This window comes from Anomaloglossus baeobatrachus, chromosome 4, assembly GCF_048569485.1.
Source record: "Anomaloglossus baeobatrachus isolate aAnoBae1 chromosome 4, aAnoBae1.hap1, whole genome shotgun sequence".
In the NCBI taxonomy this organism is placed as follows: Eukaryota; Metazoa; Chordata; class Amphibia; order Anura; family Aromobatidae; genus Anomaloglossus; species Anomaloglossus baeobatrachus.
Window position 1 is genome coordinate 464,852,437 of NC_134356.1, and position 20,463 is coordinate 464,872,899.

Here is a 20,463-nt window from a genome sequence, read left to right on the forward strand (position 1 = left end):
AATTGAAAACCTCTTTAATAGCTTAATGTTGATTGCATCCTTTTGTAGCCACACTTTTATGGATTATATTATAATATAGATTTGTTGCCTTCAATGAATTAATTATTAACATTGCAATATATAGTATTTTTTGGGAAAACTACAAGAAATTGTTGGGATAAGCAATAACTAATGTAATAAATACTAATTATATCTAAAATATCTAGGTAAAAAGGAGGAACATTTCTTTCATTAAGTGATATTCAGTTATTCATTCACTCAAAATAAAACATTACTTGAAATATAAACATTTTGACTTGTCTTTTTTTCCCACTAGGATTGCACGGGGCCTAAAAGTCATACATATGAATTTTTGGAAGGTAGGTGTGAATCATAATAAATTACTTTGATTGATATCTCCCATTTTACTAAGCAGTTGACAACACATTCACATTAACACTCTGTCTCTGTTGATGTAGTTTCTTTATTCTTTTTTGAGTCCTCCGTAGCACTCCCACAGGCCACTACAATGTTCATGACGCTACTTGCATGTCCAGGTCTTTCTAGTTTATCCATTAAGGATCGAGCCTTCCTAGAATGGCTGTGTAAACTCTTGGATCTAGGAGAAGCAAAGTCAAAATGCTTTTCTGATTTTACAGAGAGTAAGTTTTCTGTTTCTGTCCTTTCAGAGAAAAGTGTACAGGGGAAGGAGGCACTGTTTCCTATTTCTCCAATGTCACTTTCATCTTCTGTATCAGTTAACAGTGGTTTTAGCTCAGCCTGAATCTCAGCTTCTGATACGATGTTGGGCGGTTCTGGAGTTCCCTTGCAAGATCCGTCTTGGTAAGTTAACTGGTTGGCCCAATCTTCTACTGCAGGTGGACAAATCTGGTCCATAATTGTGCTATACTCTGTTGTCCAGTTATTAATGCCACCCACTAGCTTACCAGCCTGGGTAAATATAAAACTTCTAGATTTTGTCATAGTTGTTTGACAAGTGTTATATGACTGCCCTGGATAATATTTTTCGGCTTTTGATTTTTCTAATGGGTAGGAAATTGTAGCTTCTAATTTTGTCCTTTCAACCGTTAAATGAGAGTTTGGAAAGTCAGCAGTGGGAACATTTGCAAGAGACTTGCCATTTATGATGACATTGTTTTGTACAACTGTTTCTCCACCTGTGTCTTCATTGCTCACTTGTTCTTTATCTCTTTCGGGAGTCCATGTATCAATACAAGAAATTGGTCTTGTTTGTGAAACTATTCCTAAAGTCAGTGTGCTTATGTCTTTAGTGGTAACAGCATTGGCGCTCGAAGCATAACGTAAACTGGCCTGCCTTGGCACTAAGTGGGCTTTTTGATCATCTTCACCTTTCCCTGTTTTCATCCCGAAAGAATAAGCTTTTTTACGTAACCCCAGTGCGGGTGACATTGACCCTACACTGTCATCAACTGGTATTTCATCACCCTCTGCATGGTATTTATATATGCTGTTGCCATCAGAGCTGTTCACACTGCCTTGTCTTAGAAGATAGGCTGCATCACAATCTGATGAAGCTCGTGACCGAACATGAACCAATTCAGACTTGTCTATTCCAACAAGTTTTTCAAGAGCATTCACCATTCGACCAGAAAGTTCTTCGAGCTGAGAGAGACGAAGATCAACTGTTTGCAGAGAAGCCTTCATGAAATGTTCCCGCTCATTGACTTCTTCCAACCTCATGGACATATTTTCAACCCTGTAATATGAAACATGAAAATCTTTACAAATCACAGAACTATACACTAAGCTTCTACAAGCTTTCACAATGTCTTTCTTGTAGTTTGGATTAAAGAGGCCCTTCCACTTGCTCCAAAAAAGTGAATTCAATACTTTGCAAAAATCCCTGAGCTCCCATGATTCTGCCAATCTTTTCCATTTTGCACGTCGTAGTTCCATTGCAGAGATATTTACATTTGTTTCTTCTAAACATATGTGAAATTTCTTTTTGCAAGCTAGAAGTTTTTTCACAGTCTTCTCTAGCAGTGTTTGTTTTCATACCTCCCTCCCAGATGCTGGCAACCACTGCTCGGTAGCTGATCTAGCAGTCTCAGACTCTGCCTATTTGTGATTAGCAGCCTCAGGCCTCCGACACACATCCGTGAAACACATGCGTGTTTGGTCCGTTTCCGTATATACCGGAGACACGGACAAACGTGCACCAATGTTATGCTATGTTTGAGGTCACACGTGTGTTATTCCAAACGGTCCGTGTGTCCGTGTCCGTGATACATATGTGTATCCGTTTTGTACGGAAGCATGTCCGTTTTCTGCACGGAACACGCACACATGGACCCAGTGGAAGTCTATGGGTCCGTGAGCACACGTACGTGACACTAATGCATCCCCATATGCTCCGTGTACGTTTTGTTCTTTTTTCTAGCGATGTCGGTCATTCTTTCTTTTTCTGTGTTTGTCGGTCAATCTCCCTCAGTCCGTCGGTCGGTCTCTCTGTCTTGTCTGTCCCTCTCTCAGTCTGTCGGTCAGTCTCTCCCCCTCTCTCATACTCACCGTTCTTCAATCAGCGGCGCGGCACTGTATGGTTGTTAAAAAAACTCCGGCGGCTTTTACTATTTTGAAAAAGCCGGCCGCTCATTAATCAATCTCGTATTCCCTACTTTCCCTGCCCACCGGCGCCTATGATTGGTTGCAGTGAGACATGCCCCCACGCTGAGTGACAGCTGTCTCACTGCAACCAATCACAGCCGCCGTTGGGCGTGTCAATATCGAGCAGTAAAATAAATAAATAATTTTAAAAAAATGACGTGCGATTCCCCTCATTTTCATACCAGCCAGGGTAAAGTCAAAAGGCTGAAGGCTGGTATTCTCAGGATGGGAAGCCCCACATTATGGGGAGCCCCCAGCCTAACAATATCAGCCAGCAGCCGCCCAGAATAGCCGCATCCATTAGATGCGACAGTTCTGGGACTCTACCCGGCTCTTCCCAATTTGTCCTGGTGCGTTTACAATTGGGGTAATAAGGAGTTAATGGCAGCAGCCCATAGCTGTCACTAAGTCCAAGATTAATCATGTCAGGCGTCTCCCCGAGATACCTTTCATGATTAATCTGTCAGTTACAGTAAATAAACACATACACCCGAAAAAATCCTTTATTTGTAATAATAAACACTAACAAACACCCTCGTTCACCACTTTATTAAGCCCGAAAAAAACATCCATGTCCGGCGTAATCCACGGAGGTCCTGCGACGCTTCCAGCTCTGCAGCATGAAGGTGACAAGAGTTGCAGAAGAACACCACCGCTCCTGTCAGCTCCACACAGTAACTGATGTGAGAAGCGCGATCAGCGATGATGTCACTCAGGTTACTCGCGGCCACCGCTGGATCCTCCAACTGTGACTGCAAGTCGCCCGAGTGACAGCGATGAAGTCACAGGTGAGTTGTGGTCACGGGTGGAGGATCCAGCTAGCCGCGGGTAACCTGAGTGACAGCAGCGCTAATCGCGCTGCTCACTTCAGTGACTCAGGGGATTAGCGGTCGCCTGTAAGTCCTTCACAGGTGACCGCTAATCAGTACGCGACACAAACAGAGCCGCGGTATGACAATGAAATCGGGTGAAGTTCACCCGAGTTAATTCTCATCGCGCATCGCTGTCTGCTGTCAGCTGGTATTTATCAATGACATTGTGCATCACACATGGAACATTTCACACGGGCAACACACGGACATGTCACTTACGTATCTCACGCACACACGGACATTCAACACGCACACACGGCTAGCATACGCAATTTACATGGATGCCACACGTACCATAAAAATGGACTTAAAAACGGAAACCGGACCCGAAAAACGGAACGTAACACACGTGCGTGTTTTTCACGGATGTGTGTCGGAGGCCTCAGTGTGTGATTTAGGGGAAAAAAACCGCACACCCCCATGTAAGAAGGTGGACCTATGGTCGTGTTTCCTGAAGACACCAAACACGTCAATGCTGTGTATTGTAATGCATGATATAGATAAGTGTTAGTAATATAAGATAGGAATGTATAATGTGTAAGATGTAACAGTGTTGATGGTGTAATGGGAAATATTCCTGTATAATGAAAGGCATAGCAGTGTTATGTAGGATTTGATAATGCAGAGCATTATAATGTATGTGTATAGAAATGTTTGTGTCCAGCTATAGACTGCAGGAGCAGAGAGTGTTAATGTTGAGACAAGCCTGTAGGGAGGGGAGGGAGTTAGCAATCAGGGAAAGAAACAGTTTTCCATCTAGAACTAGAGATAGAGATGAGCGAGTACCAAAATATTCATAATCGCTATACTCGTAACGAGTACTTTGTAATAGTTGTGTATTCATTCCGAATAGCGAGTACAATGCAAGTCAATGGGAAATGCGAGTAATTTTCTGCTGGACCCAACAAAGAAGTGTGGGGCCTGAGGAAAAGGCTGAAATGGATGGGTAAGTGAAGAAACTGAATGGGGAGAGCCTGGAGAATATGCCTACATGCATTTCTGACTCACATATGGTTTCTGGGAATAAGGATGTCAAGTGTATTACGCCACTCTCTCTCTCTCCCCGTCTCTCTGTCTCTCTCTCCAAGTTTTTCATACTCACCAATCACAGGCACGGTACGGCTCTCACACTGCTCCTGCTGCCTCTCATTCTTCTTCCAGAGCTGCTCATTAGGCTCATACATTCACTGCTTCTCCCGATCATCAGCGTCTGTCATTTGTTGCAGTTAGACCCACCCCCAACCTGAGTGACAGCTGTCTGACTGCAACCAATGACAGATGCCTGTGGGTGGGTCTATATTGTTCAGTAAAATAAATAAATTAATAATTAAAAAAAATACGGTGTGCGGTTCACCCAATTTTGATATCCAGTCAAGATAAATCCCCACAGCTGGGGGCTTGGATTCTCAGACTGGGGAGGCCTATGGTTATTAGGCTCTCCCCAGTCTAAAAATATCAGCCAGCAGGCGCCCGGAATTTCTGCATCTATTAGATGTGAAAGCCCCAGCACTTTACCCAGCTTTTCCCGATTGCCCTGGTGCGGTGGCATTCTGGGTAATAAGGAGGTAATGGCAGCCCGAAGCTGCCACTTAGTCCTCTATTAGTGATGGCAAGCATCTTTGAGACACCCCCATCATTAATCTGTAAGTGAAAGTAAATAAAGTCAAACCCCAAAAATCCTTTATTTGAAATAGACAAAAAAGCACCCTCTTACACTATTTTATTAACCCCAATAACACCCCTGCAGGTCCGACGTAATCCACACAAGGTCTCACCGGGATTCCATCTCTGCTACATCTGACGCTCACAGCGAGCATCATAGAACAAGACTGCCCGCTGTGAACTCCACACAGCAACAGAAGTGAGCCACGTGGTCAGTGGTGATGTCAGTCAGGTTAGCCGCAGCCGCATCTGGAGTCCTCTACCCGTGACAGCAAATCACCCGAGTGACTGAAGTGACATCATTTGGGTGATTTGTGGTTAAAGCTGGAGTCCTTCAACTGTGACCACAAATCAGGCTGCGACTGAAGTAATCCACAGGTGGAGGACTCACCTGAGTGACATCACCACTGATCGCATGGCTCACTTCAGTCATGGTCTGAACCTCACAGAGGTGAACCCGTGACACCACTGCCGCTACACACGCCATATGCGGGGCTCGCAGCAGTGATGTTAGGGGTTCACCCAAGTTAATTCTGATTACGCGGCTCTGTCTGCACTCACAGCGGGCAGTCATCCTCTATGATGCTTGCTGTGACAGGACAGGGATGTAGCAGAGCTGAATCACCATGGGACCTCGTGTGGATTACTTTGGATCTGCAGGAGTGTTTGGGGGTTAATAAAGTGGTGAAAGAGAGTGCTTTATCTATTTTGTCCAAATAAAGGATTTTTGGGGGTTTGTGTTTATTTACTTTTACTTACAGATTAGTGATGGGGCAGGGTCTCATAGACGACTGCCAAAACTAATCTAGGACTTAGTGGCAGCTGTGGGCTGCCATTAACTCCTTATTACAAATAGCAAAACGTTTTTCCCATTACAAATATTTATTAAATATAAAAAACAAACAAGTGGTTGTCACACTTTGGACAAGAAAAGGTGAAAAATAGGACTACCAATTTGTCCCAAACAATGGGTTAGGATTGTCGAACATGCAGTACTTCTTGGTCCTGAATATCAGGGACAAGGTAGGATTGTATATAATATAACAAATTGATACATTTCAAAAATAGAGGCACTATAGCATATACATGGACAAAGTGACGAAATATCCAAAAGACAGGACTTGGCTTAATGACTGTAAGAATGAATCCAATGCAGTACAATTACGCAGAAGGTACAAAGCTGCGTAGGTGACGTTTGGTAAATTTACAGTCCATTATTCATCCAAATATTGTATTTATACAAATGTCACATATCCAGATAAGTCCGATTGTGAACAGTAGCCATCTAAGATGAATGAAGTATGTCTCCGCCTCAACGCGTTTCCCCAAGTGAATGGTTCATCAGGAGGCTATTAAAGATGATCCAAAAAGATGAATATCCATGACACATATCCCATGCAAGATCAACGGTGGTGCAGAGAATCCTGATGGTATGATCCACAGCAGTCAATAGGAATGTACACTCCTATTGACTGCTGTGGATCATACCATCAGGATTCTCTGCACCACCGCTGATCTTGCATGGGATTGTGTCATGGATATGCATCTTTTTGGATCATCTTTAATAGCCTCCTGATGAACCATTCACTTGGGGAAACGCGTTGAGGCGGAGACATACTTCATTCATCTTAGATAGCTACTGTTCACAATCGGACTTACCTGGATATGTGACATCTGTATAAATACGATATTTGGATGAATAATGGACTGTAAATTTACCAAACGTCACCTATGCAGCTTTGTACCTTCTGTGTAATTGTACTGCATTGGATTCATTCTTAGGGGTGCTTCACACACAGCGAGATCGCTGCTGAGATCGCTGCTGAGTCACGGTTTTTGTGACGCAGCAGTGACCTCATTAGCGATCTCGCTGTGTGTGACACTGAGCAGCGATCTGGCCCCTGCTGTGAGATCGCTGCTCGTTACACACAGCCCTGGTTCGTTTTTTTATTGTTGCTCTCCCGCTGTGACGCACAGATCGCTGTGTGTGACAGCGAGAGAGCGACGAAATGAAGCGAGCAGGGAGCAGGAGCCAGCGTCTGGCAGCTGCGGTAAGCTGTAACCAGGGTAAACATCGGGTCACCAAGGTGGTTACCCGATATTTACCTTCGTTACCAGCCTCCGCCACTCTCACGCTGCCTGTGCTGCCGGCTCCTGCTCTCTGCACATGTAGCTGCAGTACACATCGGGTTAATTAACCCGATGTGTACTGTAGCTAGGAGAGCAGGGAGCCAGCGCTAAGCAGTGTGCGCGGCTCCCTGCTCTCTGCACATGTAGCGACATTATGATCGCTGCTGTGTTTGACATCTAAGCAGCGATCATAACAGCGACATACAAGGTCGCTGTTACGTCACAGAAAATGGTGACGTAACAACGACGTCGTTGTCGCTGTCGCTATGTGTGAACCCAGCTTTAATCATTAAGCCAAGTCCTGCCTTTTGGATATTTGGTCGCTTTGTCCATGTATATGCTACAGTGCCTCTATTTTTGAATTTTATCAATTTGTTATATTATATACAATCCTACCTTGTCCCTGATATTCAGGGCCAAGGAGTACTGGATGTTTGACAATCCTAACCCATTGTTTGGGACAAATTGGTACTCCTATTTTTCACTTTGTCTTGTCCAAAGTGTGACAACCACTTTTTTGTTTTTATATTTAACTAGCTGTAGTACCCGGCGTTGCCCAGGATAGTAACTGTCTCTCTGTCTCTCTACCAGTCTCTGTCTGTGTGTCGCTGTCTGTCTGTCTCTCTGTCTGTCTCTTTTCTTGTCTGTCTGTCTCTCTATCTCTGATGGTTTCTCTCTTTGCCCGGCTGTCTCTTTGCCTGACTGTCTCTTTCCAGGGCTGTCTCTTTCCAGGTCTCTCTTTGGCCGTCTATCTCTCTGTCTCTTTCCCCGTCTGTCTCTGTCTGTGTCTCTGTCTGTCTGTCTTTTTCTGTCTCACTCTCTATCCGTCTCCCCACCGACATCATATTACCTTACACATAAGCTTCTTATACTGTTTATTTTGTTCCTATAGCAACCACTGACAGATGCTATTTATAGCCTGTAGCTCCCACCTCCTTTCACTTTAATAGAGGCAGGATTTTTGGAGAGTAAGTGTAAAGTGCGGGATTAAATTTTCCTGCCCAAACATAGTCTATGACGTTCCCTGAGTCACATGGGGTGTCTGTGCAAAATTTAGTGATTGTAAATGCGACGGTGCGGATTCCTTTAGCGGACATACATACACACACACACACACACACACACACTCAGCTTTATATATTAGATAAATATTTGTAATGGGAAAAACCTTTTGCTATTTGAATCTCGAACATTTCCCTAGACCTTGAGCCATATATGTTAACTCCTTATTACCCCGAATGTCACTGCACCAGGGCAATGGTAAGAGCGGAGTTCAGCGCCAGAATTGATGCATCTTATGGATGCGCCACTTGTGCAGCAACTGTGGGCTGCTATTCTTAGGCTGTAAAGGGCCAAATAACTATGGCCCTTCCCACCCGAATAATATCAGCCCCCATTTGTCTGCTGTACCTTTGTCTGGTTTTAGAAAAATGGGGGGACCCAACGTAATTTTTTTTTAAAATAAATTAATAAAAAAAAAAAAAAGCATGGGATCTCCTCTATTTTTCATAACCAGCCAAGGTACAGCAGACAGCTGAGGTGGGGAACCGCATGTCATTATTTTACTTCCAAAAATTAAAAAAAAAAAACAGCTGTCCAAGCTAGCTATCCATTTATCGAACTATTCTGTTAATTCATTCCATCTATTCTCTATTGTTTCTTATCTATTCTATATGTTTTTTCTGTTTATCTATGCTTTATATTTTTTCTATCTATCTATTCTAGCTATCTATCAATTATCCTAGTACGATCATATTTTCTTTTCTTCTTTAAAAAAAGGCATTTACAAAAACACGGCAAAAACACATGTGTTTTTACCTTTTTTTTTTGTCAAACGCAATGTTTACAGTTGTTAAAGTCTGCCAGAGGGTGTTGTTTTGTTGTGAAACAAAAAACGCAGCATGCACACATACCCTTATATCCCTATGATGCTGTGCGGCCAGCCAATCACAGTAATGCCACAACCAAGATAGCTGCGGCATTACTGTGATTGGTTAAGAAGCCCATCATGTTTAGGATACATTCACACGACCGTCCCATTTTTGCGGTCCATAAAAAACGGTCCTATTTTTCTTCATATGTATCTGTTTGACATCCATGTGACAACCGCATCTGTTCTGTTCCGTATACATCCATATGCCTTCCGGTTTTTTTTGCGGATCACAAAAACATACGGCAGGACGGTTACATACAGTCAAAACCTGGAAAGATAGATAGCTGGATAGATAGATAGATAGATAAGAAAGGCATATATAATGTCCCAATCCCCTGCATTTTGTAATCTTGCACCCTTTAGTGCCTTTCATGTGGCACTAAGGGTTGTTTGTCCTTGTTTTTAGCCACAAATTCATTATTTTCTCCCAAAAAACGTTGTGGAGCCCCCCCTATTTTTTGTAGCCAACTAAGGGGAAACAAACAGTGGTAGACTGCAGCTGGCAGCTCTACCTTGGCTGGTAATCCAAAACAGAGCCCATCCTATGCTGTTACTTTAAATTAAATAAATAATTTAAATCAAAATACGTGAGGTCCCCCTCAAATTGGATCACCAACCAAGGTAAAACGGACAGCTGTGGTCTGGTATTCTCAGACTAGGGAGGTCCATGGTTATTGGACCCAATCCTGGTGCTTCTTCCCGGCTCATCCCATTGCCCTGGTGCATTGGCAAACAGGGTAATATATGAAATTGATACCAGCTGTGTATGGTCACCTGGCATCAAGCCCTGGCATTAATGATGTCAAGGTGTCTGTCAGATAACCGACATCACTAACCCAGTCAGTAATAAAAAAAATCGACAGCAAAAAATCTTTTATTTGAGAAAACATCCCCCAACACATTCACTCTTTCAACAATTTATTAAAAAGGAAAAACAAATCCGGGTACGTTGTAATCAAATAAGGGGATTCCACGACGATCCATACTCACTGTCCCAGTCAATGGAGAACAGAATGTTCCACATTGGCTGGGAGAGCAGTGCAGTGACCTAATCTAACATCATTAGGTCAGGCCAGTTCATTGCAGGGGATGACGAACGCTGCCGACATGAGGTTAGCTAAGTTCATTACCTGCAGTAATGAAGTTCACTGATCTTGTGTTGTCAGTGCTCATGACTGAGTTCCATAGCGTTCTCATGCAAAGTATTTCGGGAGCCCGTAACGTCACCGCTAGTCACAGCGTCAGGCCGCCCGCGATACTTTAGGTGAGAACGCAGCGTCATGGAAGTCAGTGACGAGCACTGACGTCACGAGTTCAGTGGAAATCATCATCGCAGGTAATCAGCTTAGCTAACCTCATGATGGTAGTGCTCGTCATCCCCATAGCTGCTCACACACTACTGTTCTAGCATCTGTGGGGCTGGCCAGGGGCACCCATAGACGGAAGCCACCCGGCAGTGCTTTCATGTGGCTTCCGGGAATTTTGCAGACCCATTCACTTGTCGTCTGAATGCGCCATTCGTGGCTGCAAATCAGGCACCAAATCTGCTGGAAAGTACCGTGGAGAAGGTAAAGAGGCATGAAATTATGCTGGCACAATAAAATTTACAAAAAATTGCTATTTATACATGGTAAAAGACATGAAAGGCTGCACAAGTAGATAAAGTGACAAAAAGCAATGCAAGCATCAGTGAATCGTCAGTGCAAAGACATAACCAGTACAGTACAGCGCGTTTTGCATATACAAGGTAAAACCTCATGGTCTGATGAAGCGTTTTACCTTGTATACGCGAAACGCGCGTTACCCCTCCTAGGGGGTCTCCAGACCTCTGTCCTCTGCACCGCTGGCACTTTATCTTGCTACTTTCTGGTAATTAGGCTGTACTGATTATGTCTTTGCACTGACGATTCACTGATGCTTGCATTGCTTTTTGTCACTTTATCTACTTGTGCAGCCTTTCATGTTTTTTACCATGTATAAATAGCAATTTTTTGTACATTTTATTGTGCCAGCATAATTTCATGCCTCTTTACCTTCTCCACGGTACTTTTTTGTATTTAAATTTTCTAATTATTTAATAAATATAAGTAATACTTTGCATATTATCCACTTCGTCCTCCTGTTTTTGAAATGATTTATGTGGTTTGCTTCCATTTCCACAGTTCATCTTGGATGGTTTTTCCGTGGTTCCTTTTTCTTTTTATTTGAGATTATGTTTATACCCTGATGGATCCTTATTGTATTTTAACCAAATCTGCTGGGTGGGACATAGGAATATCACGAGGTGAATACACAAAAACTCGCAATGTAATGAGTAACCCAAATACCGAAATATCCGTGCGAGTAGCGAATAGTAACGATGACAGGGTTTAGTTTGCAGCTAGAGCAGACATGATTCTCACTGCTCAGCATGGTCGCATGACATGAGTGACCATATAGCTAAAGGAGACTGGAACTGGGGATAGAGTGAAAAAGGAGGTGAAAGATACACAAAGTATCCAACATAATCGGGTCAACATGGTGACTAGGAGAACTAGTGACTAGGGTAGTCAGGTCCTCATACAGGACGCTCAACATCAAGGCCCCAGACAGACTACAACTACAGAAAGTGAATGGCCTGGTCACACAGTACATGGGACGAAAAGGGAACCCTGGTGGCAACGAGAACTTGGCAAGGAGAGCTGGATGTGAAGTCGCAGAAAGAAACAGAATGACTCTCACGGACTGTACTGTGATGATGAACTTGGTGCTAAAACAAACTGGACTAATGAGGACAGGAACAACTAGGCTGGAAGGAGTGGAGGGACTTTTGGTGATGATGCTTCATATTGAGCAAGAAATGTTCAAAAAGATGTGTACTAGCTATTCCAAGTGTACTGTGTTTGTCAAGTTACATTCCAGTAAAAAGACTGTGTTTTAAGAAATGACGGACTCCTTCTGTGCTTAAGTTAATATCTGGTCCTATTCAGCTAAAGCCATTGGCAGCATATAGTATGCACAGGTGAATTGCACTCACAACACAAGTCCAGACACCCAGCCAGGACCAGCCCTTCTTTGTTGTGGCATAGTAGGGTACAAGAAAACAGCACCTCAGCCTCACTCATGACTACCGCCCAGTGCCACACTACTCCCATAGAATACTAAAAATAAATGCTCACTTGAACTGCAAGCAGAGATTTCACATAGTGCACTTATGAAAAACAAATGTGAATATTTGTGCAATAGAGCAATGGAACACAAAAAGGAAAAGAGTAGCAGAATCAGGTGAGCTCAGGGTACTTTACAAAAAAAGGTTTCAGCAAGAGGCAGATCTTGTTTAAGCCAATGATGTATTTATTACAAATGTAACAAATGCAGGTTTTTTCTCCCAGACATTTTATTTAAAGGGAATCTATCAGATTTTTGCTATGCAAAATGACAGCAGCATGATGTAGGAACAGAGACCCCCAATTCCAACAATGTTTCACTTAGTTTACTGGGTGTAGCTATTATGATAGAATCACAGTTTTTTCTGCTTTAGCTCTAGCAGAACTTAAGGGGGCTTTACACGCTGCGACATCGCTAATGCGGAGTCGTTGGGGTCACGGAATTTGTGACGCACATCCGGCCGCATTAGCGATGCCGTTGCGTGTGACACCGATAAGCGATTTTGCATCGTTGCAAAAACGTGCAAAATCGCTAATCGGCGACATGGGGGTATATTCTTAAAAATCGTTACTGCAGCAGTAACGAAGTTGTTCCTCGTTCCTGTGGCAGCACTCATCGCTGCGTGTGACGCTGCAGGAACGAGGAAGCTCCACTTACCTGCCTCCCGGCTGCTATGCAGAAGGAAGGAGGTGGGCGGGATGTTATGTCCCGCTCATCTCCGCCCCTCTGCTGCTATTGGGCGGCGGTTCAGTGACGCTTCAGTGGCGTCGCTGTGACGCCGCACGGACCGCCCCCTTAGAAAGGAGGCGGTTCGCCGGTCACAGCGACGTCGCCGGACAGGTAAGTATGTGTGACGGCTCTGGGCGATGTTGTGCGGCACGGGCAGCGATATGCCCGTGTCGCGCAACAGATGGGGGCGGGTACCCACACTAGCGATATCGGGACCGATATCGCAGTGTGTAAAGTAGCCTTTAGTTGTTGAGCTGTGAAGAATCCAGATCACACCACAGCTTTCTATATACAATGTATAGTGACAGAAAGCTGCTAATCAGTTCTGAGGGATAAAACCCAAATTGTAATGAAGCAGTAAAGCACAGTCTTGTATGTGACACATCACTGTAATCAGGGTTTCTGCTCCTATATTATGCTGTTCTCAGACTACAAAGCAAAAACTTGATAACAAATTCCCTTTAAAGTAGTAAAATGCTTTTCATGCTTCATAATGATGAGGGCTATATAGTTAAAAGGAACAATAGTTATACTATTCAGGTGTTTGTAAGGTAGAGAATTGTCATGGAGTTCTTGTGTAAAGTCTGTTTTGTATTAGACTTAGGGGTACTTTGCACACTACGACATTGCAGCTGCGATGTCGGTGGGGTCAAATTGAAAGTGACGCGCACCCGGCGTCGTTTTCGACATCGGAGTATGTGAATCCTTTTTAATATGATTAACGAGCGCAAAATTGTCGAAATTGTATGATCGCTGTAGTGTCGGGCATTCCATAATGTCGCTGCAGCGACATGTACGATGTTGTTCATCGTTCCTGCAGCAGCACACATCGCTGTGTATGAAGCTGCAGGAGCGAGGAACATCTCCTTACCTGCGTCCCGCCTGCAATGAGGAAGGAAGGAGATGGGCGGGATGTTTATGTCCCGCTCATCTCCGCCCCTCTGCTTCTATTGGCCGCCTGTCGTGTGACATCGCTGTGACGCCGCACGAACCCCCCCTTAGGAAGGAGGCGGTTCGCCGGCCAGAGCAACGTCGCAGGGCAGGTAAGTGCATGTGAAGCTGCCGCAGCGATAATGTTCGCTATGGCAACTATCACAAGATATCGCAGATGCGACGGGGGCGGGCACTCTCGCGCTCGGCATCGCTACCATCGGCTTGCGATGTTGTAGTGTGCAAAGTACCCCTTACACTGGTTTCTATGGCACAAACTGAACCTGACAGTAGTTGGTATGTTGTCATCAAAATACTTATAAAGTCCCAGATTTTGGGTTTGTAACTTCAAGAAAGACATAAGAAATCCTTGAGGGGTAAAACAAAATATTGATGATGGCTTAAAGGTGTCAGTGGAAATACCTTTCTGAGGTTACCCGAATCCGTTCGTCATTAGAGGACTGCTGCTCATCTTCCTTCTCTTGAAAATATTCTTCTACACATTGTTCTTCAAACTCATAGAGTTTCTTCAGTTCTTCCTCATTCAGAAACAGCTCTGCAAGATTAAAAACACAATAACTGTATTAGTAAATAGTGATGAGCGAACTCGCAGATAACCAAAAGTGGCAGTGAGCTGAGTGACATCACTGCTGCCAGCCGGGTCCCCATTGTCAGTGTTTCCTGGAGCCTTGAATGATGGGACATGTTTTCAGTCTCTCCAGGCTTGGACTCAGCAGCAGAGCCAGGACCGTTGTAGGACGTTGTGTGGATTACGGCGAAACTTCAAGGGTCTTTTTGGAGTTAATAAAGAGGAGAAAGAGGGGTGCTGTATTTTATTTCAAATAAAGAATTTCTCTCTGTGTTTATTTCTTTTTACTTTGAGGATTACCTACTACATACTACACATCACTAATTTTTGGGCTTGATGTCAGTTGTACGCTGTCATTTAACCCCTTATTACTCAGATTGGCACTGCACCAGGGCAATCGGGAGGAGCCGGGTAAAGCGCCGGGATTGTCGCATCTAATGGATGTGACAATCTCAGGGTGGCTGCAGGCTGCTATTTTTAGGCTGGGGGGGCAGCCCAATAGGCATGGGTCTCCCCAGCCTGAGAATATTAGCCCACAACTGTCGGGTTTGTCATGGTTGAGTATCAAAATTGCGGGGGATCGCCTGCTGTTTTATTAATTATTTACTTAAATAATTTTACAAAAAGTCGAATCCGGTTCCTCCTATTTTGATACACAGCCAAGATAAGCACACTGCTGGTTGCTGCAGCCTGTAGCTGTGGGCTTTATCTGTACTCTGTATCATTATATGGGGGAACCCTACACCAAATATTTTATTTATTTATTTATTTTTACTGTACGATATAGACCCATTGACAGCACCTGTGATTGGTTGCAGGCAGACGCTGTCACACAGGATAGGGTTGCGTCTGACTGCAACCAATCACAGATGCTAGGATGGCCAGTGGGTGTGGAAAGCAGGGAAAGTAAAGCCCAGGAAGTGAAGGAGTAGCCGCGGGAGCCTCAGTAAGTATGACAAGCTTGCTTCAGTCTTATTTTCTTTATTTTTCCTTTATTTTTTTTATTCCCCAAGTTGCTGGATCCAGATCAACACCTGGAATCCCGGGCCCGGCACTAGGGTAAGTTTCAAACCGCACGTATCCGGACTTTTAGAGTCCGGGTCCGCCCATCACTATTAGTAAGTAAAGTATTTGTTGCCTTATGGTAATGTGACCTCAATCTCTGTAACTTGGTCGTCCATTATTGGATTCTGCTACAGATCTGGTCTAAAGTTTCAGTAGATTTGTAGGGTACATTGTAAATCATGTCGCTGGCTTACCATGAAACATTGCTATGAAAACATAGACGCTGATTTTGTCTAGAAAATTCCACATTTATGGCTTAATTCATTCTGAAATGAACAAATCATAAGTACAATTTCCATAATTTGCCTAAAGAAAAAATTGTAATTGTACATGCCACATAATATCAACAGCTACATTTTTATTTTTATAGCTCCAACACAGAAAGCATGGTCATAATCATGTGGAAGGCTTTCTAACTTACTCAGCCCTCTATCTCGCTCATCCTGATCTCCTTCGTGCATTTTTCTGCAGCGGCAACATACGCGCTTTAGAATGATGTACATGTGGCTGAAGATTATCATTGGAGGTGGCAAAACGGGTCGGTCATGAAAAGTCATGATAAGTTGGTAACGCTGGAACTTCCACACTTGGTTTGATATTGATTTTACTTCAAAAAATGTATTGCTGAAAGTAAAGAAAAAATGGATATCATATACATATTCTATATAGCTGACATTATGGATAACATTATTATAAAGCAATAATTGAAGGATTGCCATACAGTATGTATATATAATAAACGAACAAAGGAATTAGGAACACTTAGGAGCTTTTATAGCATACCGTTATGGAGTTGGTCACCTCTTTTCAGCTATAACAGCTTTCACTTTTCTGAGAAGGCTTTCTACAAGATTTTGGAGGGTATGTGTGAGAGTTTTGTACTTTCATCCAGACGAGCATTTGTAAGGTCAGATATAATGATTGGATGAGAGGGCCTGACTCACAATCTCCATTGTAATTTATCTTAAAGATGTTCAATAGGCTTGAGGTTAGGGTGTAAAGTGGCTTGGGGCAGTAGCCGTGGGTGAGGGACTTGTTTTCTGTGCAGCCACGATACAGGAAATTGAGGTTGCTGGATGTGTATGTGTTGTGTTGTAACTACCGTGGACACCTTCGCCTTTGTGGCTGCCACGCTCTGTCCAGTATCTGACTCCTTTGTCCCCAGGTTGAGGAAACATGTTGGTAAAAACAGTTTTTGTCACGTGACAATAAACTAAAGTACACAGGGCAGCAGGCATTGTACTTCAAGGACACTTGTGTATGTTACAGAGGCACATTCATCACGTTGCAGGTGACAACATTACTTGTGTACATTATGTAAGTTGAACAGATAAAATGAACCTCCATCTTCCTGGTACAGGGCCACATGGGTCACTGTGTTACGCTGTGAGCCCTGCAGCCAGACTGCTGACTGTGATCCCTTACAAGGGCCGCTTCTAGAGCCACTACCCTCTTTATGTGTCCACAGCTGGGCAGATCCTTTTCCTCTCTAAAATCCCCCACATCTGGCAGGAAGTGAAGTCACTTCCCTTCCAAGTCTCTCTCTAGTAAGATTCACCCACCTACCTGTGTGCTAGATCTCTGTCGCCACTTAGGTTTCTTTCCTGATCTTGCTCCCTGGTACTAAACACACACACACACACACACACACACACACCTAATGTATTTTGTCTTCTCTTTCTAGGTTTCCACTACACATTAACTGGAAAAACACTCTCCCACTGTGGGCTATTCCTAAGTCTTAACTGTCTTTTACCCTGCTGTCTGTGGCTGGGCAAACTTAAAATGTATATCAGGGACTTTAAATAATAATTAAAATGTGCTTACACACTACCAGGCAGTGTCTATTGTGCCCGGTCTGACATTGCAACGGCAGAGTGGTAGCTTTTTATCTACTCTGCTTTGCAGATGGAACAGGACACCCAAAGTCATGCTGACAGCCGACTCCTCCAGTTATGCAGCAGGGTCCCTGTTGTCAATCAGCATTGTAAATCCCGCACTGTCTACAGAGCAGAGCGGAAAGGAAGCCTCTTCTCTGTTTACGAAGCCATTGTATTGCCAGCAGGAGTGGTCTGTGACTGCTCTATGTCGTCAAAGAACAGTGCTGGGTTTAACAGGCAGTTAGGTAGTAACTACCTGCCTGTTAGTGCAGGATATACCCTTTAACCTTTCACCCAGTTCTATGCAGACGTTACAATTCTTTAGTGACACTGCTATGCTTTACACCTTAGCCTAATTTACACTCATATTACATTATCAACACTGCTACTGTGACGCCCTGGACAAGCCAGGGGTCACAGGTAATTACACCACCACACCCTACACCCCGGTTAGGCACATCTGAGCCAGACACAAAACCCTTGTTGCCTTCCTCCAGGGGCTGATGTCCACACCAGGGGTGGGCCAGGCGGTTGGTCCCGCCCACCAAGGAGTTCACAGTCCTGGAGGCGGGAACAGAGAGCAGATAAGTTTTGACAGTGAAAGTGAGAGGAAGGAAAAGTGTGGTACAGGAGCAACAATCTGACTGCGTCCGGGTGTGTGCCCCAGGCGAGACAGCAAGGTTGGCAGACGGCGGTGACCGTCTGCAGGAGTGGCCTATCGGAGTTGCCGTAAGGACCGTGGATGGGCGGTGGCCCGGCGGTACCGGACCGGTACACAAGGAGAAGCCAGCACCATTGGCAGGGGCTTTTTGGACCCCGGCAAGGCTTGGAGTCGCCGTGAATTTGCCGAATCTGTCAGTGAAGGGGACCTCCTGGGTTTCCAAACAACTAAGTCCCGATTGAAGGCAACAGTCCAACCGAGTGAGAGAGACACCGCCACCGCCAAGGCATCAGTTTCTCAGGGCCAGTGCCTGCGGGCAAAAAGGGGCTCCTCCGGCCCATATCCAAGCCGGGGAGCGGGTTACCGGTGGGAACCCATTGGAACCAACAGCAGGACTAGGTGCAGGTGTCGCGGGCGGAGGAGGGGACGCCGCGCTCTCTTACTGCTTGGGTCCGGCTGCCGCTGCTGCTGCGGCCGCTGCTGCTTGGTGGCTCGAGCGATGGGCCGGATCCCGGGGACTCGAGCGGCGCTCCTCGCCCGTGAGTGAAAAGGGGTTTGGTTTTGGGGATTTATTATCCGTGACACCACCCACGGTTGTGGTGATTGTGTGGACACCACCGCTGCTCTGTATGGGAATTCCGGGAGCGGTCACAGGGAGCAGCTTTGCTGTTATTTCTTCCCTCCGTGGGTAGGGGGTTGGTTGTCCCGGGGCCCGGTGATGGGGTAGGGGTGGATGGCAGGCCGGGTGCGGGGCCTGGTGAGGTGCAGGGTCACGGGGGCAGCGCTGTGCCGTACGGCACGGTGGTACTCACTCAGCCTGAGACGTTGACACAGTTCTCGGTAAAACACACGGCTGGAAAGACGGTTCCCACGGACGGCTGCTGTTGCTTTTCCCCGGTAGTTAGCGGTGACGGTCTCTGTCCCTGCACCTAGTGTAATGTTGGTAGCGATGGGTTCCCACCGGTTACCCGCTCCCCGACTTGGATATGGGCCGGAGGAGCCCCTCTGTGCCCGCAGGCGCTGGCCCTGAGAAACTGGTGCCTTGGCGGCGGCGGTGTCTCTCTCCTACGGTTGGACTGTTGCCTTCAATTGGGACTTTGTTGTTGGGAGACCCGGAGGTCCCCTTCACTGACGGATTTGGCAAATTCACGGCGACTCCTAGCCTTGCTGGGATCCGAAAGGCCCCTGCCAATGGTGCTGGCTTCTCCTTGTATACCGGTCCGGTATCGCCGGGCCACCACCCGTCCACGGTCCTTTCGGCAACCTCCGATCAGCCTCTCCTGCAGACGGTCACCACCGTCTGCTAACCTTGCTGTCTCTGTCCGGGGCATACACCCGGACCAACTTTAGGCTTTCAAAACTGTCACTTTCTCCTTCACTTCAACTCCTCTCACTTGCTCCTCTACCACTTCCCTCTCACTTCAAACTAACTTCCAACTCTCACTGCCTGGTTTTCCCACCTCCAGGGCTGTGTACTCCTCGGTGGGCGGAGCCAACCGCCTGGCCCACCCCCTGGTGTGGACATCAGCCCCTGGAGGAAGGCAACAAGGATTTCAGGTCTAGCTTAGGTGTACCTATCTGGGGTGTAGGGTGTGTGATGTCATTACCTGTGACCCCTGGCTTGCCCAGGGCGTCACACAGGGAAAGGACAGTCACCGTTAACCTGCCGGGGAAAAGCAACAGCAGCCGTCTGTGGGACCCGTCTTTCCAGCCGTGTGTTTTACCGTGAACTGTGTCATCATCTCAGGCTGAGTGAGTACCACCGTGCCGTGCGGCACAGCGCTGCCCCCGCGACCCTGCACCTCACCAGGCCCCGCAACCCGCCTGCCATCACCCATCCTTACCCCATCACTGGGCCCCAGGACAACCAACCCCTACCCACGGAGGGGAGAACCAACAACTCAGCTGCTCCCTGTCACCGCTCCCGGGATCCCCATACAGAGCAGCGGTGGTGTCACCAAAATCACCACAACCGTGGGTGGCATCACGGACAATAAATCCCCACAATCAACCCCCTTTTCACTCACGGGCGAGGAGCGCCGCTCGAGTCCCCGGGATCCGGCCCACCGCTCGAGCCACCACCAAGCAGCAGCAGCGGCCGGACCCGAGCAGTGGGAGAGTGCAGCGTCCCCTTCTCCGCCCGCGACACTACATCTTATGCATTACTATACCTTACATTATACATTCCTATAACACTGCTATACATAACTCTATTACAGAAACATTATAAAGGAGCACAA

The 20,463-nt window shown here is 45.7% G+C and overlaps 1 protein-coding gene across 1 annotated transcript in view; it reads right to left on the reverse strand.

Annotated features, from left to right (window-relative positions):
• Window positions 1-355: 355 nt before the first annotated feature.
• TRPM1 (transient receptor potential cation channel subfamily M member 1) overlaps window positions 356-20,463 on the reverse strand; it is a 338,789-nt gene continuing 318,681 nt past the window's right edge. Inside the window, exons 25-27 of the mRNA XM_075345679.1 lie at window positions 16,104-16,306; window positions 14,452-14,584; window positions 356-1,717 (exon numbers count right to left, since the gene is read on the reverse strand). Coding sequence (XP_075201794.1) covers window positions 433-1,717; window positions 14,452-14,584; window positions 16,104-16,306 — 1,621 coding nt within the window. The 3' untranslated portion in view covers window positions 356-432. The remainder of the gene's footprint in view (window positions 1,718-14,451; window positions 14,585-16,103; window positions 16,307-20,463) is intronic.